The following is a 24,601-nucleotide window of genomic DNA, read 5'->3' on the forward strand; positions in this document are numbered from 1 at the left end:
CACAGATCGGCCCCCACACACCGCCTGGAGCCCGGGCCCGGGCCGATCCCAGCTCGCAGCGCCCGCCCGCCCGCGCGGTGGGGGAGGGGGTCCCCGAGCCCGGCAGCTCCCGCAGTCAGGTCCCCGACACCTCCGCCTCGCCGCCCCCGGCCACCCTCCCCTCCACCCCTGCCGCCCGCGGGCCGCCGGGCCCGGGTCACCGCCCGGGCTCGGTCTGTCGGTACCTTCATGAAGGTCTCTACCGCGCCTTTGGCCGTGTCCAGGTAGGTGGTGCCCAGATGGCTGCGCTGGTTCATAGAGGCAGACGTGTCTATCAGGAACAGTAAGATGGGCATAGTGCTGGCCGGGGACACCGGGGCCCGAGGTGGAGAAAGAGGAGATGGTAGAGGTGGAGGCGCCGGTGGCGGCGGCGACCGCCGCTACGCGGGGCGGGGGAGCGCGGCCCCCGGGAGGAAAACACCGTCTGGGTCTTTCCTCCGGTGCGGGGAGTTTCTCCCCCGATAGTTGAGAGGAAACTCCCCAGACCCAGTCCTCCCCGTCGTACCCCCGCCTCCGCCTCCTCCTGCCTGCCTGCCCGCTGGGGCGGGCGCCCGGCCGTCTGTCTGTCGGTCGGTCCGTCCCCCCCGCCTCGGGGGTCCCGTCCCCGCTCCCGGCCCCTGTGTGTGTCCCAGCGGGAGACGGGCCTGGCTCCCCACCCCACCCCCGGTGCAGGGAGTGGGGACCTGGGAGCTGGCGAAGAGGGGAGTGGGCTGAGGGGAGATTGGCCCTGGGGCTGTTGGGAGAAGTTTCAGGGACTCCCTCCGCACCCCGGCGGTGTCACCACTTTCTCAGCCCCTCTCGCTACTGAAGCGCTTTTCTCTCTCACACTCCGGTTTTAACTCGGGCAGGGTCTGCAGAGGCGCCGCCCCCTGACACGTCCTCGAGCCACGTGACGCAGCGCCCCGCTATCCTATTGGCTAATCCCAAGCCTCTTATTAGCATATTCAAACAGCTCAGGGGCGGGGGAAGCTTGTAGGCCGTCTCCGGGAACAGTTATTGAGCACGCGCGGAGGCGGGGCGTCGGGTGCGCGCGAGAGCGAGCGCAAGGGACGAGCAGGCGGGCCAGCAGCCGCGGAGGCGGGCTCCGGGAAGGGGCGGGGACCGACCACGGAAAGACCGTAGAATGGGGGAGGGGTCGCGGCGGCGCGCGCCGGGCGGCCGCGGCTGTGAGTCTGCGCGTCAGTATCGCTGGCCTCTCCTTGGCTGTTGGAGGTGATAGGGGTCGGAGGATGGGAAATGGAGGCTGGCCTCAGCTCCCCTTGCGAGGTCGCTGTATAAAACCCCCTCCCCGGGGGGCGAGTGAGGAGGGGATGAGTAAAGTAATCAAATACCCGGTTACAAGGGGGTTGGCCCGCGCGATCTTCCCTCCGAGGAGAACTCCGGGCCTGTGGTCGCCGGAGGAGGTTCCTTGGGTCTGGGAGGGCCGGCCCCTAGGCGGGCGGGCACGGGGCGGGGGAGGGGAAGTGAGAGGTTGTTTATGACCAGGGACTAATCTCTGCCAGTCCCACCGCTCCCGCCGGGGAGTGGGGATGAGAGGCCAGCTTCGCCCGCAGTATCGCTCGGCCTTGGGGAGCGACCTAGAGTGAGGGCTGCGCTGGGAGCTCTCGGTGGAGGACCCAACAAAAAGAGGACTAACCTGTTTTCCTAACTGAGCCCTTAAAGGGCATGGGGGAAGACTCAAATATCGATAAAAACAGTTTGTTGCCCCTTTTATTCTCAGGGTAAAAGAAAAACGGATTCTACCAAAAGAAATAATAACCTCTCTCCGATCATGTTTTCTTAGGGCCAAAGAACGTCAATTTCAGAGCAAAAAGGGACCTCAGAAAACCGTAGAACAAGAACGCGTTTTTAAATGGAAAAACTGATTTCAGCTTGTAGAAGTGGCAGAGCAGGTTCCTCATCCTGCTAGTGCTCTTCCCTTTCATCTCCTGCTGTCTCTAAGACTAGTTCCAAATACCGTATGCGGGAAGACGTTCTAGGTTAAAGGAAGCCCCTCTTCACCCTGCCCTAATTGGTCCTTTCCTAAATGTCAGGAACACTGTTCACTCCGATAAACTAGTTAAGAAACTGAAGACAGTGCCTGTGTGTTAGAGACACACAACCCTTATAAAGACTGTAGGTATCTTTAGGGCCTCTCCTGCTAGCCTTGCATTTCGATTTTATTTTTTACCCTGAAATTCTTAATTATTCGCCTGCTGATCATTTAATGAAATTGTTCCTGTCAGCCTCAACATAAAAGAGACCTGTTTTGTAGCAGTTTTTTAAAATCTTGAGTTTCATAACTTGGACTTTTCTTAATACTTAGGATAACCTCTGAACTTATAGTAGGGCTGTTTCAGTAACTGTGCTGTTCTGTGAATATGTACCACAGGAGAGAGACATTTTTAGAAGATTTGGATTACAAAATAAGACGGAATACTGGTCTTACAGCCAATATTTGCTGAGGACCAGTGGAGTTTTAAAATGATTGAAATGTGGACCCTGCCTTCAAAGAGCTTATTGTTTTTTTAGAAAAATGCTACTTACATATTATTAGCTACTACAAGGCAGAGAGTGATTAGATACTAAATAATTCAGGAAAGAGAAAAATGTATTACCCTTGGGTGATGAACATTTTCCAGGGCCAGTATATTTAAGATGTTTCTTAAAGCCATGTTTCTCTCACTGAGATCCTAGATCTGGAGATAAAAATCAGAGGTCTTGGATACTTTAAAATGTGAGTTTTCATTTTAATGACAATATGCCAATTGCTTTATCCCTTATAAAAACAAAATTTTTCTATAGAAGTGATAATTTGCAACTGAAAGATTTTCATAGACTTGGCCTTCAGTTTTCTGTGTCAGTGCTTTTCAAATTGGTCCCTGGACCCCTGCCTATCCACATATGTATTCTCTAGAATGACAGGAATTTCCTTTGCATTACTCAGGTTTGAGAACCCCTGCTTCAAAGAATTGGTAGGATTTGAATATGTGGGTGAAGCAAGAGGAAACTGCTGATGAAAAAGTCCTTTTAAACATTGAAAATGTAGTGAAGAAGGGAAGCTAGCACAGCATTGCCAGGACTTCCTGGGGAGCAGTGAAGTTCACCTAGGCTGGAGCACTAGGTATGTGAAGAAGAGTATTAACCAGAAAGGCAGGTCAGATCTAGACAATAGAGGGCCTTTATTCCAGGCTAAGGATTTTTTTTCCATATAAATTACAGTTTTTAGTTGGGGTACTAAGTGAGAAGCAGTATTTGAAGGGAATCAAATTTGACTACTGAAGTACATGAGTATGCATTAATAATGACCTTCCCTGTTACAGTTATTTGAAATCATTTCCAATGGAGACATGATGGCTCTTTCTTCCCTGACTCAGTAGAGTTGGCAGGTTGTCATAAGTAGAGGTGTGTGCTAGAGACAGTGTTAGATGCAAAGATCAGGAGAGCCAAGTCCAATGAGCCAACCTGGAGCATAGAACCAGAAGCTGTGCTTACGATGGCTTTTGAGATCAAAGACCAACTTTCCAGTTCAGAAGCCCAGAAGTGCTGGAAGGCAAGGCCAGAGGCAGAACAAGAAAGAAATCAGGACATACATAGGCGGCAAATTAAGAGGCAATCAGAAACCAGGAAGCATTGACGAGTGGTCCCTAGACAAAATTGTGAAATAGGCCAAGTTTATTCTTAGTGACTCTGGTTGACAATTAAGCTATTGGTTGATGATGGCTTACAGCAGTGGTTTGGGGCCAGGAGATGCACATCAGCATTGCCTGCAGAGTTAAAACTGCACCAAATCCCCATACTCAGAGGAAAGTGATTCAGTAAAATTGGGATGGACCCTGGTCATCTTATTTTTTATTAAATTCTTTAGGTGAATTTGTAAATAATGCTGATTAAGAACCAAATGCTTAGAGTATAAAAATAATGTATATGTCTACATCTAGTAGTGCTCAATAAATAAAAAATGCACATACTCTTAGAGTTACTACATTTATTAAAAGAACTTCTAAAATCTGCAAACTAAAGGGGGAAAAAAGCTATAAATGTGACACCAGTATAGATAACAGAAGATTTGTATCATATGCTCTTTAAATTGCAGAAATTCAACCATGGTTGACAAAAAAAATAAGAGAAAACTAAATAGTACAAGAGATTTCCACTGTTCCTTCTCTTGAGTTTAGGCCTCAGAATAAGCATGTGATAGAAAATAGGAATCTCTTCTTCACTCAATCTCTGTGATTCCAGAACAATTCTGGTTATATGCAGGCTTATTTGTCTAAAACGTGGCCCCTAAATGTAAGCCAACTATTTCATCAGACTCAACTGAAAAAACGGTCAGCTCTTGCAATGCTAGAGGGAGTAAACCCCTTGCTGTTGCAGTCCAAGGGATTAGGGAAGATTTCTCTGGGAGGACATTGGTCAGAAGAGATATGTGGGAGAAAATTTGCTTCTTTGTTACTGTTTTTTAAAGGAATGCTGCCTAAATGCTAGGGCTCCAATTTGAAAGGGAAAGAATAAATTACATGAAAGCCTCTGAAGGAGTGGCGACTCTGGCTTCAACAATAGCCTAAATTGTCGAAATAGGGCTATTTTAACAATTAAGAACTGATGAATTAGATTCATTTGTAGGAGCCAACCAGCACCCTGCTAAATTATTTTAAACCAATTAAGCAGGATAACACAGTTTAAAAATAATGATGTGCCAAGGACTTGGCTTACGGTATCTGGATGTACCATCTGAACACAGACTAATCAGATGAACCCAATGTTCCTCGTATGGAACCTAACAAACTTTTTTTGGCTGTCTTACCATTTTCTCAGCTCTCTGCTTTACTCTTTGAGATCACAGTAGTCCGTGATCTTGACAGGTTGAGAACATCAAACACACACACACACATACACACACAAACCAAGAAGTACTAAGTATAAAAATTTAGATGTGAAACTGGACAGCAGAACGTATTTGGATATTACATATATAAAGAGATTTAATTTTGGTCATCCTAATCAATCCTCAAGGGAAAAAATGCTACTGAGGGACCACTTATTAAAAGGAAATTAAACCTTTCCAACAAGCAGTATTTCACGGTAATAGTTGAAGGCTCAGATGACTCAAGATCAGTCCTGGAAATAGACACAACCAAATTGAAATCAGAATTGCAGTGGAACAGTTTCTCCAGCTAAAAAGCATGAACATTGCAGTAATTCTTTCTAATAATGTTAAGTGCATACCTACTATGTGACAGGCACTATGGTAGGTCATAGTTCACAAACTAATGGAAAGACAGAAGACAGGTCAACATAATGAAACTACAGTACATGACAAGTCAGCAAACCCCGAGCACGATAATACGACCCGTCGTCTTAGAGGATCGATCTGAAATGCAATCCGTATTTCACCAATTCTGAGACACCACGGGTTCTAAGAAATGCCATTATTTTTGGAGCACTGAAAGAAAAAAGATGCTAGATAAACTATAACAATGATTTTTTTTATCGATTAGAATTTTTCCACAATGTATTGAATTCTACCAACCAGGAACTTTAATGATGGAACGTGGTTTCCAAGAATACTGTTACAGCTACTACTGTCTTCAGTATTTTCTTCCAAACCATTGGCTTTTATTCTACAAGGTTTGACGTTCATGCTTTCTTGATCCAACTAAAAGATGTCAGTAAAGTTTTCAGACCACAACCAGGATTTATATCCTCTCTTTAAATGGTTGGTTGACTGAAATGTCTAGGGTTTGCAATTGCCTAGGCATGCCACCAGGAATAGCCATGAATTTTTCACATGTACAGCTACATCACAACTGCCTTCTGGTGACAGCATTGTAAGATGCCATTATTGCAAGTTGAATTCCAATTTTAGAGATGTTAAAGTAGAAAGAAATATACATTTAGAATCGGGAAGATACCATTTAGTGCTGGGAGCTCTTAAAATAAGCATTGTTAGAATACACAGAACTCTGTGAGCACTGGGGATAGAGCAGCTGATCTCACAAAGGAAGTGATATGCACTCAGAAATCATATGGGGCTGGGACGTGTGTGGAAGTGTGGTGGAATTGAGGCCAGGCCACATCAGAAAGGGTTTCGTGTGTCCAACTAAGAATTTTTGAATTTTATCTTTGGGTGATAGAGAAACCAAGTTTCAGGGGAAGGGAGTGATATAATCAGATTCTCATTTTAGAAAGATGACTTGAGTAAACATTTGGAAAGAATGATTAGAACGGAAAGGCCGTGGCAAGGAGACTGGTGAGGCAATTTCTGCATCAACCTTGGGAAGGAATAGGAACTACTGGGGAAGTGGCACCAGGAGAGAGAGGAGAGGGTCCAGGAGACATTGAGGGGCTAGAACTGACAGAACTTGGTGAACTGAGTAGATGCAGGCGTAATCATCTATTTTGAGATTCGATCCATCGTGTAAAGTATCATCAAACTACTGACTGATAGTGATATTTTAACAATAGATTCCAATAAGAACCAATGGCGTTTTCTCAGTCATTTGTTCAACAAATATTTCTTGAGTCTTTAGTATGTGCGGAATCTGGGAAATTAGTGGTGAATAAAGCACAGGAAAATGCCTGTCTTTATGAAGTTCACATTCTAGTGGGAGAGGTAGTGAGTGATCCTATGCTATGTGTACTCAAAGTGCTAAGGAGGAGGAACAAAGCAGGGAAGGGGAAAGAGTGAGGCAGAGGGAGGAATGTTGCGGTTTTAGATATGGAGAGCAGAAAACACATTAAGAAAACGACATTTGAGCAGAGACCTGAAAGAAAGGAGAGATGGAGCTGAACAGATCTCTAGGGGAAGCCAGATTTTATCCACTTACTTTACTGAAGTTGAGGAAAACATCTGTGGTTTGAAATGCTAATACATATTAAAGTCTTATCTGGTGGTTAGTATTCTTTGTTGATGCTTACTAAGTATTGTTATTCATAACAAGTGTAATTAATAATGATTTGCTGATAATATATATTCTTATTAATAGCAGTATTCTGATAAGTATTCTCTGCTGACATAGGTTCAGTTATTCATGAAATATTATTGAGAGACTTACTTGTCAAGGTCAATAGGTACTGTTTTAAATTCTGGGGATTCTGGGCTAAGTTAGATGGACTTAATCCCTACTCTCATAGAGTTGCCAGGCAAAATACAGGACTCACAATTAACTCAGAATTTCAGATAATGCATAATTGTTTAGTGAGATTACAAATTTAATAATGTGACAAATATTATTACAAATCACATAGAACATGTAAGTACACATGTTACATGGAACATATACTAAAACATTATGTGTTGTCTATCTGAAATTCATATGTAACTGGTGTCCTGTAGTTTTATTTGCTGAATCTGGCAATTCTGTGACTTCACTGAACTTAGAGCCTAAGTAACAGAGTCAGAGATTAGTAAATCCAGCTGTCATCCAGGGGCCACAAGCAACCTGGGAAGCCATAAAAAGGCACAGTGTGTAGAGAAAACCTGCCTGCCAACAGCAGTCACCCTTGAGTGAAAGAAATAAACTTGTGTTTGAGCCATGGGTTTAGGATTCATTTGTAACATTCTCTCTTTGTTTTACCAACCTAACTTAATGTGTCCATCCCTGAAGTCTATGATCATGCCCAAATTTACTCCAGAATCAAAAGTTTTCCTGTAATGTACCAACGACTAAACAATTACATGTAAATACAAGCAACAGAGAGGTAGGCCACACCCTAAAAATGCTTATACTATAGGCCTTATCCTAAATATAGCTTTAAACCTTCGTGTTTTGAAGGCAGTCATGAAGTACATCAGAGCAATATTTAAAAATTACATAATTTAATGGTTTCCCTAAGCAACTAACACTATGTATCATTCCTGGCTATTAAAACATTTTAAATATCTTTTCTTTCAGTTATTGAATGTAGACAGGTGTTGTAGGCATTGAAAATTATAAGACATGCTCTCTGACTTTAGTAAGTATAGGGCCTAGTAGAGGACATAAAGGTACATAATAGTAGTCAAAATACAATCAGTGCCAAAAGATAAGTGCAAATTGTGTCTCTAATTGAAGTGAGTTCAGACTAGTTAAAAGAACAGAATATAGCAACTGAATGAAGAAGCACTTTTTTCTTCAAAGCTTTACAATTTTCTATCTTCACATTTCATTTAAAAGAATGTGTCAAAAATGTACAAAATACAAAAATAATAGAAAAATAAAAATCACTTTAATCTTGCTACCCAGACACAGCCACTGATAACCATTTTAATATATATTAGTAGATACTTTAGTATATATTTTAAATTGGGGTCTTTTTAATATGCTTCTCTGTCTTGCTTTTTTTGTACTTAATATAATGTGAGCATTTTTCATGAAAAAAACTTTTTAAATAAGACTTTTAATAAATGCAGACTATTCCATGCCACGGCTATATCATGACTTACTTTCCTCTTATTAGTAGATATTTTGTTTCTGTCCAGATGTTTTACTCTTATAAATAATGATGCATTAAGTAGCCCTATCTCTAAGTCTTTGTAATAACAACTATTATTTGAACACTACCTACTGCTCTGGAGTTTTGAGATACATTAGTGAACAAATAGCCCCAAATCCCTGTCCTCATGGTATAGAAGGAAACAGAGAGACAATATATATGTAAGCTATCGATTACATCAGATATTGATAAATGCAAAAGTGGGGAAGAGGAATGAGAAGTGGTAAGACTAGGTGTTACCCTTTATTTTTAAGTTTATTGACTGATTTTGAGAGAGAGTGTGCATGAGCAGGGGAGGGGAAGAGAGAGAGAATCCCAAGTTGGCCCTGTACTGCCAGTGCAGAGCCCGACATGGGGCCTGAACCCACAAATCATGAACCACGAGATCCTGACCTGAGCAGAAACCAAGAGTTGGTTGCTTGACCACCTGAGCCACCCAGGCACCCAGATGTTTCCCTTTAAAATCCTACCATAGAAATAATTAAAACAGGGAGTGGAATTTGATCAATGCCCAAAAAAAAGAAGTTCAAAATGCTATGAGGAACATTTACCTAAGAGGACAGGCCAAGAAAGAGAAACAAACACTAAGCAGGAAAGAAGATGGACAACCAGGAACCAACATGGCCAAAATAAAGAGAAAAAAGAAAATTTTGGAAAGGAGACTATGCATTTTCAAAATGACTGAAACATCAAAGTGGAGGCTGAACAAAAACTACCAGGTCTGAGAAAGCCATATTGTTGACTTTTATAAGGGTCTGGTTAGAGAAACATAGAGAAGAGATAAGGTAAATTAGATCACTAGGGATTTTAGGCAATTGAAGGCAGAAAATATAAACTTGTTTTTACACTAAAAATGGGGATGGGATGGTAGGTAGCTCAAAGGACCAAAGAGAACTTTATTTTAAGGTAAAGGAAAAACGCAAACATGTTTTTAGGTAAAAAACAGAGGAGGGATGCCTGGATGGCTCAGTCTATTAAGCATCTCTTGATTTTGGCTCAGTTTAGGATTTTAAAGTTCGTGAAACTGATCCCTGAGTCCCATGTTGGGTTGTGCGCTAACAGCAAGGAGCCTGCTTAGGATTCTCCTTCTTCCCTCTCTTTCTACCCTTCTCACATACTCTCAAAATAAGTAAATACACATTTTTAAGTTTATCTTGAGAGAGAGAGACAGAGAGTGTGTGCATGAGCAGTGGAGGGGCAGGGAAAGGGAGAATCCCAAGCAGGCTCCGTGCTGTCAGCCTTTAGCACAGAGCCCAATGTGGGGCTCAAACCCACAAAACCTGCAAGATCATGACCTGAGCTGAAATTAAGTGTCGGACACTCAACTCATGGAATCAACCCAGGTGCCTAAACATTGTTTAAAAAGGACAAAAAACGGGGTGCCTGGGTGGCTCAGTGGGTTAAGTGTCTGACTTCAGCTCAGGTCATGATCTCAGCTTATGAGTTCAAGCCCCAGGGGCTCTGTGCTGACAGCTCAGAGCTTGGAGCCTGATTTGGATTCTGTCTCTCTCCCCATCCTCTGCTCATGCACTGTCTCCTCTCCTCTCCTCTTCTCTTCTCTCTCTCATATAAATAAACATTAAAAAATTATTTAAAAAGACAAAGCAGAGGAAAACTGAAGGTGTAAAAGAGGTATGGTAGGTCTCAGGATCAGGAAAGACAGGGTCAAGAGCATAGGTGGGAACACTGGGATCTGAAAGAAGGGGCACTGACTTCTCTGAGACCAGAAATAGTGACAAGAATATGAACAATGCCCAGCACAGTGCCTTGTGCCATGGTCAATTTTATGTGTCAACTTGACTGGGTCATGGGGAGACCAGAAATTTGGTCAAACATTATTCTGGTGTGTCGGTGAGGATATTTTGGATAAAGATAATATTCGAATGGCTAGATTAAGTAAAGCAGATGGCCCTCATCCAATGGAAGACCTGAACAGAACAAAGACTTACCCTCCCACCAGTAAAAGGGCACTCTTCCTGCCTGACTGCACCCAGCTGGGACTTTGGTCCTTTCCTACCTTCAGTCAGACTCAGCACCGAAACACTGGCCCTTCTTGGGTCTTGAGCTGGCCAGGTGGAGGATTGGAAGTACACCATCAGCCCCCTGGGAGCTGCAGATCACAGGACTTCTCAGCCTCCATAATTATGTGAGCTGATTATTTTCTCTCCCCCTACCCCCCGTTTCTCTGTTTCCAGGTCTCTTTCACTCATGTTTCTATTGGTTCTGCTTCTCTGGAGGACCCTGCCTAACACACCAGTACATAGCAAGCACTGAATGTTTAATGTGTGTATGTGAAATTACAGAAGCAATTACAGAGAAATTCAGAGGTGAGAGGATGGATGCTGAGTGAGTTATGGAAAACAGACGGCCACCCAATCTGACTGGTGATACCCAGGGCTAAGCTGAATGCTCCAGGGAAGTCCCTTTAGGCTAATAGGGGACCGTATGGATGGGGCGCCTGGATGGCTTTGTCAGTTAAGCATCGGACTCTTGATTTCAGCTCAGGTCATGATCCCAGTGTTTCTAAGTTCAAGCCCTGCACCAGGCTCTGCACTGCTTGGGATTCTCTCGCTTTCTCTCTCTGCCTCTCCCATGCATGTGCTCTCATGCACACATGCACTCTTTCTCTCAAAATAAATAAACTTTAAAAAATACCCTTAAAAAAATAAGGAACAGTATAGACAAGCAAGCAGATCATCTGGACTCTTAATGGGCAAAGATTCTGACAGGCAGGTGATCGAGCTGGGAAAGATTCAACAAACCTTCCTCTAAGTGGTCAGAACTCAGAGTCAGGAAAGTGATGCAAACAAAAAAAGACCAAATGTTACTGGCATCAAGGAAATGGGAAGAAGACAAACATTTCATTGCCTGCTTGTGCAGGCACTGTGCTAGAGCTTCCCACGATCACTTAATCTTCTGGCAAACCTGCCAGCTAAGTGTTCCTACTTTTTCAGAAAAGGAATTGGGAGACCAAGTAAATTAATGAACACAGTTCAAAGTCACAAAGCAGAAGAGAACTAGAACCTGTATCTGATTTCAGAGGCATAATTCCGGGCAAGTCTGGAAGGAGTTACCGTTGACCCATCCGTGGGAATTGGTGCTTGGGGACGGAGCTCCAATCCCTGTGAAGACGAAGAGCCCAGACGCCCCACATGAAAACAAGGCAGACCCTCCGGCACGGAGGGAAACGGAGACCATCCACAAAATCTCTTATAAGGGAGGAATTTGCTTCTAAGAACAAGATTGATAGGATAAAGGGCTGAGAGCTTCTAGGATATTAGTGAGAATGTCGTTTTAATATTTAGTTCACTAGTCTCCAAAGACCCATGTCCTAAAACGGTGAATAAAATATCTTAACCTCTTGCTATGCAGTATCTATCATGGCTGATGGGCACATAGCAGCTCTCATGACATCCACTTAATTTGCCACAGTAAATGATGCTCCTTGTTCGCTCTTTAAAACATGCCCACAGCATGGTATGTGCTCAAAAGTAGTAGAATTCCCTGCAATGTAATTGTGAACTTCCTTTCTTTTTGCAAGCTCCAAGCTTCTTCCCTCAAGGCCCCTGTATGCCCGTTGAACTCGTCATTATTATCCTGTTAATTAATTCAATACTATATAAACCAATGGAATGTAAACAAGTCACTGAAGAAATTGCTGTCAAATAAGATGCAAGCAAGAAAACTGCAAAAGCCTAGAAAACGGAAAAATCTACAAGTGTTTTGCATTTCAAAAGATTGACAAATGAAATGTAGTTTCGGTTAAGATTAAAAGTGTAAGGTAAGTAGCATCGGTTTTTTTCTCTTCTGTGCCTTTTCAGTTCACCAACACTACCAGTGTTGGATGGGAAGGCTTTCACTCTGTATTGTACTTGTAGGGCACTTTTGTTCTTTCTTTCCATCTAGAAAAGCAAAATTCAAGATGGGAGTCCATGTTCCTTTAGTGACTCTATTCAGCACTTTTATGTGAGACCTCAGTACAGAGGATAATACTACCTGTCTGATTAGGCTATTCTCCTGAATCTTAGGGATGGTATGATCCTTATGTGTTCAATTTTGCATTGTGAACACTTAACAGCGTTCGTAAGATTACCAGGAATTATGCCTTGGAGGACCAGATTGTTGCTGTTGTTTTATTATAGGCCAATATGTACAGCATTTTAGTAGTTCTGTCTGTAAGGAGTCTTAGAAATAATCTGGTGCAATTTTCTTTTATTAAAGATAAGTAAAAACTATCAATGGAACTCCCCTATGACCCAGCAATAGCACTGCTAGGGATTTACCCAAGGGATACAGAAATGCTGATGCATAGGAGCACATGTACCCCAATGTTCATAGCAGCACTCTCAACAATAGCCAAATGATGGAAAGAGCCTAAATGTCCATCACCTGATGAGTGGATCAAGAAGATGTGGTGTATATATACAATGGAGTATTACATGGCAATGAGAAAGAATGAAATCTGGCCATTTGTAGCAAAATGGATGGACCTCGAGGGTGTCATGCTAAGTGAAATAAGTCAGGCAGAGAAGGACAGATACCATATGTTTGCACTCATAGGTCTAACAGGAAAAACCTAACAGGACCATAGGGAGGGGAAGGGGGAAAGAGAGTTGGGGAGAGAGAGGGACACAAATCATGAGTGACTATTGAATACTGAAAATGAACCAAGGGCTGAAGGGGAAGAGGGAGGGAGAAAGGGGCTGATGGTCATGGAGGGGGGCACTTTTGGGGAGAAGCACTGGGTGTTATATGGAAACCAATCTGACAATAAACTACTATAAAAAATAAATAAACATTAAAAAATAAATTAATGTAAAAATTTTAAAAAATAATAATAAACAAGCAAAAAAAAAAAAAGATAAGTAAACTGAGGACTAGGGTCAAAGACATTTGCCCAAGGTAAAAAATGTATTAAAATAAAGGGAAATGTTTGAAGAGCCCCTTACATTGTATCTCCCCCATGCTCAACAGCACTTTTAATCCAAAGTTCTCGAAGCACTTTTGAATCAGATCATTAATGATTCTGATGCCTGAGCATCCAATTATTATCTTATTTTCTACCAGTTTGGTTGCCTCCTCTCAGACACAGAAAGGTCAGCGTTTTCTTTGCAGGTGAATTGGTTGAGAGTTGCATTCATCCATAAATAAGGAACCTGAAAAATAAGGGTTATTTTTATCACATATACCAGCAGAAGACGGTCTAGGCGGGCCTCATTTGTCCCCTTTAAGTCTTACAATGTCATTAAGAATGTGGGGCATTCTCTGTTTTCTCATTCAGCCCATCTTAATGCGTGCTTGTCACCTGGTAATTAGCTATTTCACCTCAAATATTGTAGGTTTGCATTGGCAGAGGAAATGGGAAGAAGAAAAGAAAGCGTGTCAGCTGATCTGGACTTGCTTTGAAAAGAGATTTTCTGGCACCCCTCCTAATAATTTACTCATAGTTCTGATTGGCCAGCTCTGTTACTTGGCCCCTCTTATCTGCATGGTGGCCGCACTGCATGTTGGGAGGGTAACCAGCAGTCTCTGTCACTCTGCGGGGCTGTTGCCAACATTAAGGAGAAGGTATGTGTGGCGCTCCCCATGTGCTTGGCCTCCAGTAGATACTGAGAAATTGGTAGCTCTTACTCTGTTAGAAAAACATGAAACTGGTGGTGATGCCTCCAAATTTCTTCCACAGTAATTATGAAGAAGTATTATTACACATGCTAAGAATCTAGTGTGGCCATAAAATAATTTTTAGTAGAAAAACAAAGTTTTACTAAACTTCCATTTGGCGCTACAATATTGGTATGGCACCTTTTAAAAATTTGTTGAGTAATGAGATCATCATTCTGGACGATGGTCAAAAGCCTCAAAAATTTGAAATACAAATGATACTTTTTCTTTTTACATTTTATGAGTTTGAAAATATTTATTGTATTTAATTATGATGAAAAGATCTTTATATCATGGAACGCCTGGCTGGCTCTATTGGTAGAGCACGCGACTCTTAATCTCAGGGTGTGAGTTCAAGCCCCATGGTGGGCATGGAGCCTATTTAAAGAGAGAGATAAAGAGAAAGAGAGAAAGTAGTTTTTATCATAACTAAAGCATGTTCAAATTAGTGATGTGTTGAGAAAATATCTATTGAACCATGAAATCTACCACAAATATCTATTCATATTATTCATATATTGTTAAGTAAAGACCTTGGACTTCAAAAGATGTATGTGTGGGGATCACTGGGTTTCTGATTTCAGTTGCAAGAATTTCTAGTTTGTAATAAGCATTGCCATTAGAATGGCAATACCACAAGTCTTCTGTGAGGTACTTGATTTTGTGAAACAACAAGAAATAAAAAAAGAAAGACAAATATGTATTTTATAAGAAAGTTAGCCATTTTAACACAAAAAATATTAGCAGAATTTCATAGATATAAAAATACCTAAAGCTAACATCTGCCTCATATATAGAATATATCATGTATGTACCAGTCAGTCCCATGGTAACACAAAAAGCTCATGCAAAATCTGTTACTATGTTATACTGGACTATTACTCTGTAAATTGTTTTGAAATGAGTATGCAAAAAAAAAGTTTACATAAACCACTGCCTAAATACTTCCTTTAAAATGAACTAAATGTTGAAGGGGTGAGTGTGTGTGTGTAATAAAAGGAAAGGAATCTAGCCTTTTTAAAAGTCTATCTAGGAATGCTTATGCTTACAAATGGTTATATGCTTTACAAATACTGGTATTTCACAATCTTTACAACTCTGAGCAGTTAATACTCCAGTAAGGGGAATCACCAAGACATCAGAGAGACACTTAAGTGTCCCAAACAGGGACTGAAGGGCTCCGATTCAAAGATGGATCAGACCCCACAGGCTGTATTGATTGCTCTGCTCTGTACCCTAAACACACAACCGTCCCCTGAATGTGACTTGGCCTCTTTGTTTTTCATGTAGCAGTGTTGTGACTTTTGATGTTAATAAACGTGCTGTGGTTTTAATTTTCAAATCTGTGAAATGGAATTTTGGTCCAAAGTTCCTCTTCAGAGTACAACCCAAGACAATAAAAGCAATGTAGTATAGAGAAATGAAAAATTAAATGAATTTAGCCAATTTCATAAAATTTGAACCCAAACTGTCCCTTGGCTACAAAGTTTGTCTTTTTTTCTAATAACCAAAATACTTAACTCAGGTATCCACTTAACTTTGTATGTGTACATGTTTGTATGTATATGTCCATATATCTGCGAATTACAGTTTTGGACTAACATAGTTCTGCCAGGAAGCATGCACATGCTTTTTTCTTTTGACCTTTTTCTTGCTTATTTTTCCCTTTGCTTGAATCTATCCTACCACATATAGTTAAGTCAGCAGTATGCAAGTCTTTCTCTTCTTTAAATCATTTCATCAGTTAGGCCCCTGACTCTCGAGCCCAGCTCAGGGCATGATCTCACACTTTGTGAGATCCTGCCCCCCATCGGGCTCTGCGTGGGTGGTGCAGAACCTGTGATTCTCGCTGCACTCCGCCACTCACGCTCCCATGCACATGTGCACGCTCTCTCTCAAAATAAATAAACTTTAAAGAAAACTTATTATTTCATCTAGCCTAATTGCTCTTCTTCTAATTCCATGCCAGACCCTCACCCCAACCCCAAGGTAGTGCATGTCCGGCTCTTATCTTTGGCGCTTGCCACATTATCACTTCTTTGGCAATATTCTTACTTGCTGAAAGCCTAGCTCAGCTGTGAAGGAGAATCTGTTTAGGCATAACAATATCAACATTGGAGAGATATTTTCTATGTCTTCTGAAAAGAACTCAAGTCAAAAGCACGTCTCCCTTTAATTCATTGGATCTTTACAGATTAAAAAAAATGAAGTTCAAGTGCCCTTCATTTTTCTCACTAATGCATCCAACAAGATCCTCTTACTCCTTTTAAGGAGTGCCATTTTCACTTTCATAAAGAATTCTGAAACCTATTATCTGCTCAGATCTGATAGTTTGCTCCTTTCTGCAGGTCAAGCTGAGCGAACTCCCGCCGCCGCAAGCCACCAGGAACTCTGTTATTGAAGATCACCATATTCCTTCACACAAAGGGCCTGGAAAGTGCTAGTAACACCCTGTTCCTCATAACTATCTCTAACCCTCTCTCAAGGAAAGGGCAAAAGTTCACTAAAAATGGCTGGCATCATAGATTTTTTTTTTTGCTGAAATAAAACTGTATACTCACATGATAGATAAACTGTGTTTCACAGTATGTCCTGCCTTCTTCTCTCAGGTGTAAAAATATTTCAAGGCAATTTCTATAAACCAGAATTCGAGAAACTACCAAAACATTTTTTATGAGTTGCTTTCATTTTATCCGACTTTTAATATGTATTCCCACACTTGGCTATACCAGAGAGTGTAGGTTTGTCTATCATTTCATAGTCATCAAAGGGAAGTTCTTATTTTAAACCTCTACACCATCATTAAATAGTTCTAATAATAAAAGGCCTAAATTTTAAGCCCTCGGGGACATCAAAGTATCTCATTTACTATGTTGTCCCAGCTCTGCCAGCAGTTGCAAAACAGAAAATGGAAGAGGCAAAAGAGGGTAAGAACCAAATGGAACACTTATCTAGTTGTTGACAATACCTAAAATTATAAAATATTTTGTTTAAAACCGGCGAGCTGTCTCAATAAGTGAACCAAGGAAGGGTGGGGGAGCTTCTAGATGCTCTATCTATTTTAGGATACATCTTATACTTGACCCTTTTTCCTCTTTAAGTAAATGTATTCCTCCTCCCCCCTAGTCAGAGCACTGTTACAACATCCTTAGGAAAGAAAGCAGTCATTTAAAAATGGAGTTAAAAGTCCACATGTCAGCCTTGTAATGATGTAGCTCCAATTGTACAAAATCTCATAATGTGGGCCTAGCAGAGCTTAGAAATTAAACCCCAAAATTCTTTTTTACTCTACTAAATATTTTTACTTGTTACAGTCTCCTTGAGCAACTGTTGGCTCTGATAAAAGGGCAACAGGCATTTGCCTAATGGTCTGAAGTTTGATAGCCAAAAATAAACACAGGGAGGGAAAAATCATGACTTTCAGATACATGACTTTGAGATTTGGCCCAGGCTGAATTCAAGTTTACCTTTGCACTACCAAAAAAAGTTTGCTAGGCAAGTGGGTAAACAGTAGAGTTTATCTCACTTAACAATGCATTTCAAATGCTCCAAGATCCTGTGGGCTCAAAATTGTTTGTTCACAAATAACGAGAGCATTGCAAACACCTATAAAAATTACCTAGTTTGCATAACCTGATCTTTTGTGTTACTGTCTTTTTAAAGTTATGAAGAATTTTTTAATGCTTATTTATCTGTGTGTGTGTATGTGTGAGACAGAGAGAGAGAGAGAGAGAGAGAGGAAGAGAACATGTGCGGGATGGGCAGAGAGGGGAACAGAGGACCCGCAGCAGGCTCGGTGCTGACAGCAGCAAGCCCAATGTGGGGCTCAAACCCACAAACTGTGAGATCATGAACTGAGCCGAAGCTGGACACTTAACTGACTGAGCCACCCAGGCGCCCCTAAAAGTTTTTAAATAAACTTCTTAAAACTTATGCAACTTTTAGAAAAGTTGTGATGAGATAGATAGACGGGAGAGAGGGAGAGAGAATGTATGTATTTATTTATTTTTATAATATTAAATTCAGTTGGTAATTCTAAACTGGAGACCCTTAACTGCAAAGCGTTTGGAAATGTACAAGGGCATGTTTGGTTTCTCAGTGACAGAAGCAGGGGGCATGCAAGCAGGGAGGTACTGACATTCAGTACCAGGAGCTAAGAACATGAAACATCCTGCTAAGTTTGGGAATGCCTGAACAACCAGGGAATGCCAATGACGGTGTCACCCTTGAGAAAGTGACCCTCCTGTTACACATAAATGAAGTGTTGTGAAGAAGTACAGAGGCAGAGGAGTTCTGTGTGGACCGTGGGCCACACAGCTGGAGCTCACGTTGACTTTCTGGCTGTATGACCATAGCCATGTCAATTAAGTGCTCTAACACTCAGTTGCTCCACCTGTAAAATGGGTATACTAATAATACCTGCCTCACAGAATTTTGTTGAAAGGATTAAACAAGGTAAAATACATAAAGTGCTTGGCATATGGTAAGCTCTCAATGTTGGCTGTTCCTATTACAAATTCACTCAAGTCCTCCATTTTATATTAATTGGAATGGGTAAGGGGATGCACAAATATATTCTTTAAAACCTGAGGCTTCTACAGTTAAAAATATTCAGTCTGGAACCCATTATGCCCTGATGATGTTGCGTTATGACGGCAGCCATGTTGTAAGCCCCCTCTCATTCATTAAATGTATTCAGATGAAGAACTAGGAGAAGGCAGAGTGGGAGCAGGAAGCATTCCCAGGTTACAGAAAATTTGTGTGGGCCGTCAAAAAGGAAGAGTGTAAGGTGAACACTTTCTAAGGTGAAGGGACGCAGGGAAGGTCTGACCAAATTAGAACGGTGGGTTTGCACAGTGGGGATCATAGCTGATGAGATGCCACTAAGGAGGGATTATTACTAAAGGAAAAGCGGGAGGGAAAGCCACCTCCGGACGACCAGCAAGTTAGAGAACATCTGTGGAACACTCTGCCCTTCGGTAAGCCGTGAGCCTATCAGTGGAGACTTGGAACCTTCTGAACAGTTAAATGCTTCTTTCTTTGAAAGGGGAGGCTCCCTGTCCTGCAGAGAAATCTTGGGTTTGTTATTTGCACACAGAGAACCGTGTGTGTGTGTGTGTAACGCTCATTTTTAACTGTAATTCAGGATTTTGAACCTGTAAAGGAAAAGCTAATGAAAACCAGTTTATTTTTAATTCTATTAAGAATTTAAAAGCCCAGGGGCACCTGGGTGGCTCAGTCGATTCAGAGTGTGACTTCGGCTCAGGTCATGATCTCCCGATCTGTGAGTTCAAGCCCTGCTTTGGGCTCTGAGCTGACAGCTCAGAACCTGGAACCTGCTTAGGATTCTATGTCTCCCTCTCTCTGCCCCTCCCCTGCTCACGCTCTGTCTCTCCTCTCAAAAATAAATAAACAAAAATTTTTTTAAAAAAGAATTAAAAGCCCAAAAGTGAATATTACATTAATCTTAGTGTTTTATATATTAAAAGCAGCAATAACAACAACTGAATCTAAGCAAGAATGAGGTTAGTGCCCATGGGAAGAATACAACCGCTCATCACAGGTGGATGGAACGCGTTTTTCTTAAGTACAAATAAAGCAGGAACTAAAAAGACAAAAGGATACTAGTCACCCTTCCAATTTGCTAAATCAAAGTTCTGTCAGATGTTTTAAGTGATGATTCAAATGATCAACGGCTTTAATCACAAATAGGTTTTAGTAATATCTCCATTAATAGACGTCCAAAAATAGCAGCGATAGTACTATGTTGATTCATTCTCTTTCAAAGCCTGAATCACAAAGTACAAAATCTAGTGAATTAGAATTGATGACGACTCTTCTGTTCCCTTCTCTGTCTCTCTTGGCGCCTCTTCCACCCCCAACCCTTCTCATGGCTTAAGATTCAATATCCTCCATTATGTTCTTTAGCTATACCCTTGCATCAGGCACATACATCCACTACCCAAACGTTCTTTTTTTTCTCATTTAAAAAATTTTTTAATGTTTTTTATTTATTTTTGAGAGACGGTTGTGAGCAAAGGAGGGTCAGAAAGAGAGGGAGGTACAGAATCTGAAGCAGGCTCCAGGTTCTGAGCTAGATGTCAGCACAGAGCCTGAGTGGGGCTCAAACCAACCAACCATGAGATCATGACCTGAGTCGAAGCCGGACGCTTAACTGACTGAGCCACCCAGGCGCCCTCAAACACATCCTTAAAGTCATCCATCTTACTGTCACTATAGTGAAAGTGTCTCAAACCTCTGTCTCCAGCATTGTCCCCTTGCTTGCCCTCCACTCACCATGTTTCCAAGAACTACTAGAAATTGATACTCAAGGGGCACCTGGGTGACTCAGTCAGTAGGGCGTCCGACTCTTGTTTTTCAGTTCAGGTCATGATCTCAAACTTCATGAGTTCGAGCCCCACATCAAGCTCCACGCAGGTGGTGTGAAGCCTGCTTGGGATTCTCTCTCTCCCTCACTCTCTCTCCCCCTCCCTTACTTGCTCTTTCTGTCTCTCTTGAAATAAATAAATAAACTTAACAAAATATTTAGGAAATGCCACTTAAGCACATAATTTCTACCATAGGGGAGCCTGGGTGGCTCAGCTGTTTAAGAGTCCACTCTTGATTTTGGTACAGATCGTGATCTAAGGATCATGGGATGGGGCCCTGCACTAAGTGTGGAGCCCACTTGGGATTGTCTCTCTCCCCCTTCACTCTAGAAACCAAATAAACTAAAAAACAAAATCTGCCTTAAAATGCACACAGTTCCTTCTTACTTCTCACATTCAAACAATCAACAAATCTGGTCTATGTTCAACATATATTCAGACTCTGATTACTTCTCTTTGCTCTAACCTGCTCCACCCCCCCACCCTTACCCCACCTCACTCTTCTGAACACAGCAGTCACAGTGGTGCCTTTACAAGGGAAGCCACATCCTGACACAATTCTGCACAGAGACCCCTGGTGGCATCCCATTTCATGCAGAATAAAGCCAAATAAATCTCTTATGATCAGTAAGGTCCCACCCGATAAGCCCCTGACTTTGTCTCTTCCTCTTCTGTTCCTTGTTTACCCTTCTCATTGCTCCCCGTGGCTGGAATGGTTACCCCCAGACACCTGTATGACCCTTGTACCCTCCTTGAGGTTGTTCCTTGAACGACTTCTCCATGAGTACTTTTCTGACCACCTTGAGTCCTCCTTCCTTAATTTTTTTTAATCCATAACACTTCTCATTGACATCAGCTCCCATTTACTTATTTACTACATTTTTCATCTCTCCACACTGGAAAGTGTGGGGACAGGGAGGTTAGTCTGTTTTGTTTACTGGCAGATCCCCAGTGCCTAGAACAAGGTCCACCACACAAACACCGTGGGATGAATTTTTCTTGAATGAAGGTGAAACTTTCTGACTCTTCTTAAACCAGCTTCTCATATGGACTATCCGATTTTCCCTAGAAGTCCACAGTTTTCTCCTGCTAAAAAATCCATCGAGACTCAAACTTCTGCAGCTATCTTTAGCTCTGTCACTAGGGTATCTGATTAATTGCCAAATTCTTTCCATTCCACAATGTTATTGGACTCTGTGCCCCTCCTTTAAAAAATTTTTATAACATTTATTTATTACTTATTTCAAGAGAGGAATAGAGAGAGCGAGCAAGGGAGAGAAGGAAAGAGAATCCCAAGCAGGCTCCACTCTGTCAGCGCAGAGCCCGACACAGGGCTCAAACTCACAAACCTGAGCTGAAATTAAGAGTCAGAGGCATGGGGCGCCTGGGTGGCTCAGTCGGTTAAGTGTCTGACTTCAGCTCAGGTCATGATCTTGTGCTGTGAGGTTGAGACCTGTGTCGGGCTCTGTGCTGACAGCTCAGAACCTGGCGCCTGCTTTGGATTCTCTGTTTCCCTCTCTCTCTCTGCTTCTTCATTGCTTGTGCTCTCTCTCTCTCAAAAATAAACATTAAAAAAATTTTTTTAAAAAGAATGCAGGGGCGCCTGGGTGGCTCAGTCAGTTAGGCGTCCAACTTCAGCTCAGGTCATGATCTCATGGTTTGTGGGTTCGATCCCCACATCAGGTTCTGTGCTGACAGCTCAGAACCTGGAACCTGTTTTGGATTCTGTGTCTCTCTCTCTCTCTGCCCCTCCCCCACTCATGTTCTGTCTCTATCTTAAAATTAATAAAAAAAAATTAAAAGCCTTGTCCCATATGGTCTATCTCCTCCCTAATCTGTCACTGTTCTAGTAGGAAGTAGCTAATTTTTCACTATAGATTCCTTGAATTCTTCAGAAACCCTTCTTATGGCCGTGACTTGTATTTGCAATAATTTCCTTACAAAGAAGTACATCATCCCACATCTGCCACTGAGCTACCTTGTCAAAGTTAGTTAACACCTCTGAGCCTTTATTACCTCATGGCAAAACGAGGGCAGTAACTTTCTTACTGAATTGCTGTACAGGGAATGTACATGCTCATTGTGAAATACATAGCATAGTTTGAAAATTGTATTTAATTCCACTGACCTCCTGGAAGCTTGAGAGTCATTTTATGTTCTGTCAGGCTCAGGCATGAAGACGAATCTTCAGGGTTAGATGTGGCTGATAATCTCAGAGCATAACCAATATGTGGTTCTAAGATTCAGCACACGAGGAGGTGAGTGGAGGTAAGCGTGTAAAGCAGACCTACACCCAAAAAAATCAACCCAAGACATTGATTGTTGACGAGGCTGAATACTCAAGATCTGGGGTACCCACCCACCTTGGGAGGGTGCGAACAATCATCAATATTTCAAGTAGATGGGATGCTCAGTTCAGGGAGTTTTCTTTTCCTTCAGCAAGTAAACCCCAGAATTTTCACAGACCTTATAGACACTCAGAATTGATTCCATCGTGCAGATGCCCTTGCATGAGTGTTGCATGGTCTTGAGGTGGGTACAGAGCAAGGTGTGTGAGTTGGGGTGTTGTAACTTTAAGGGGAAAGAGCATGTTTTCCTCCCCCTTTTTTTCTATTTTTCTGCTGAATATAATTAGACGCCTTGGATCATGATGACAAAGACCACACCCTAGCGGAGCAAAGCAATCAGAGTACAAGCCCGGGTCTTGGTCATTGTAAAGCTGCCTAAACTTATACTTTAATATTGTTTGGTGTCAGGACAGCCAAACTAATAGACAGTAGATTATGAGAGTCTGTTAATTGTTAAACGGTGAGATTTTTCAGATACATCTCAGATAGAAAGCACAGGCTAAACCTATAGACCCAGTCTGTGCTTTCCCTGGGAGGTGCCAGTCTTGGCTCCAAGCTGTGGCCTGAAAATTACTGCCTTGCTTATGGCCACAATTGCTGAATGTCACAGTCAGAGTTCCCGTGACTGAGCTCCCTTGTGTGGTTTGCTACAGGGTTGTGAGAGCCACTTCTGGACTTTATGACCCTTTCCTAGGCAAGCTTGATTGTGTGTTGGCATGTGGTCAGTCCTTATCTTCATTCCTGAAATTCTCTCCTGCCTTCTGACAGAAAATGAGGACTGGAGACTTAGACTTCAGAGACCACTGTAGTGCATGAGGAACGGCTTGTCTGGCCCTGGAAGCCGCTGGGATGATGGCTGATTGAGCGCTTTGCATGTCTCTGCCCGGTGAGTATGAACGTGAGCCTGAGGTCAGCACGTAAGAACTTCCCTTTACTGGGGTAGCCGGGTGGATCATCGGTAAGCATCTGACTCTTGGTTTCTGCTCAGGTCATGATCTTACAGTTCGGTTCGTGAGACTGAGTGCTGCATTGAGCTCTGCGCTGATATCATGGAACCTGCTTGGGATTCTCCGTCTCCCTCTCTCTCTCTCTCTCTGTCCCTCCTCACACCCTCTCTCCCTCAAATAAACTTTTTTTAAAAAGAGAGAATGCCCTATGTTAAAATGGAGAACTCCTTTATCATTAGATATCTTGAATCTCAATCTGAGTCCTATGTGCACTTTGCAGATTTTCTCCACATTGCAAAAACTCCAAAACTGATAAATATAAGTCTACTCTATTTCTTCCTGTGATAAAATACCCATAAAATACATTTACCCTTTTCACTAGTTTTAAGTGTACAGTTCAGTAGCATTAACTACCTTCTATTGCTGTGCAATGCTCATCACTCTTCACCATCCGCAACTCAAACGCTGTATGGATTAACCCCTTGCAACTCCCTCCCACCAGACCTTGGGAATCACTGTTTCACTTTCCATCTCTATGAACTTGACTGTTTCAGGTACCACCTGTAAGTATGAGGTATGGAATCATATGACATTTGTCCTTTTGTGACTGGCTTATTTCATTTACCAATAATGTTGTCAAGGTTTATCTGCATTGTCCTATTTGTTAGAATTCTATCCCCTTTTAAGGCTGAATAACATTCCACTGCATTATCCATTCATCTGTCAATGAACACTTGGGTTCCTTCCATATTTTGACTGC

General features: G+C 42.1%; 1 protein-coding gene and 1 long non-coding RNA gene across 7 annotated transcripts in view; one reads left to right on the plus strand and one right to left on the minus strand.

Annotated features, from left to right (window-relative positions):
- INTS6 (integrator complex subunit 6) overlaps positions 1 to 836 on the minus strand; it is a 90,466-nt gene extending 89,630 nt beyond the window's left edge. For both annotated transcript variants that reach the window (XM_029936818.1, XM_029936817.1), the window contains exon 1: positions 225 to 836. In XM_029936818.1, the coding sequence (XP_029792678.1) occupies positions 225 to 335 (111 nt within the window). In that variant the 5' untranslated portion in view covers positions 336 to 836. The remainder of the gene's footprint in view (positions 1 to 224) is intronic.
- Positions 22 to 23,924, plus strand: LOC115289536. 5 transcript variants are annotated; one of them, XR_003907668.1, is made up of 7 exons: positions 22 to 263; positions 10,692 to 10,823; positions 12,038 to 12,277; positions 16,506 to 17,084; positions 22,712 to 22,814; positions 23,663 to 23,780; positions 23,883 to 23,924. It is a non-coding gene; the product is annotated as an uncharacterized LOC115289536 (long non-coding RNA). The 5 variants fall into 5 exon arrangements; XR_003907671.1 differs by having other exon boundaries at positions 22,712 to 22,804; XR_003907670.1 differs by lacking the exon at positions 22 to 263 and adding an exon at positions 1,082 to 1,251.
- Positions 23,925 to 24,601: the final 677 nt, after the last annotated feature.

This window comes from Suricata suricatta, chromosome 4 (assembly GCF_006229205.1).
Source record: "Suricata suricatta isolate VVHF042 chromosome 4, meerkat_22Aug2017_6uvM2_HiC, whole genome shotgun sequence".
NCBI lineage: Eukaryota > Metazoa > Chordata > Mammalia > Carnivora > Herpestidae > Suricata > Suricata suricatta.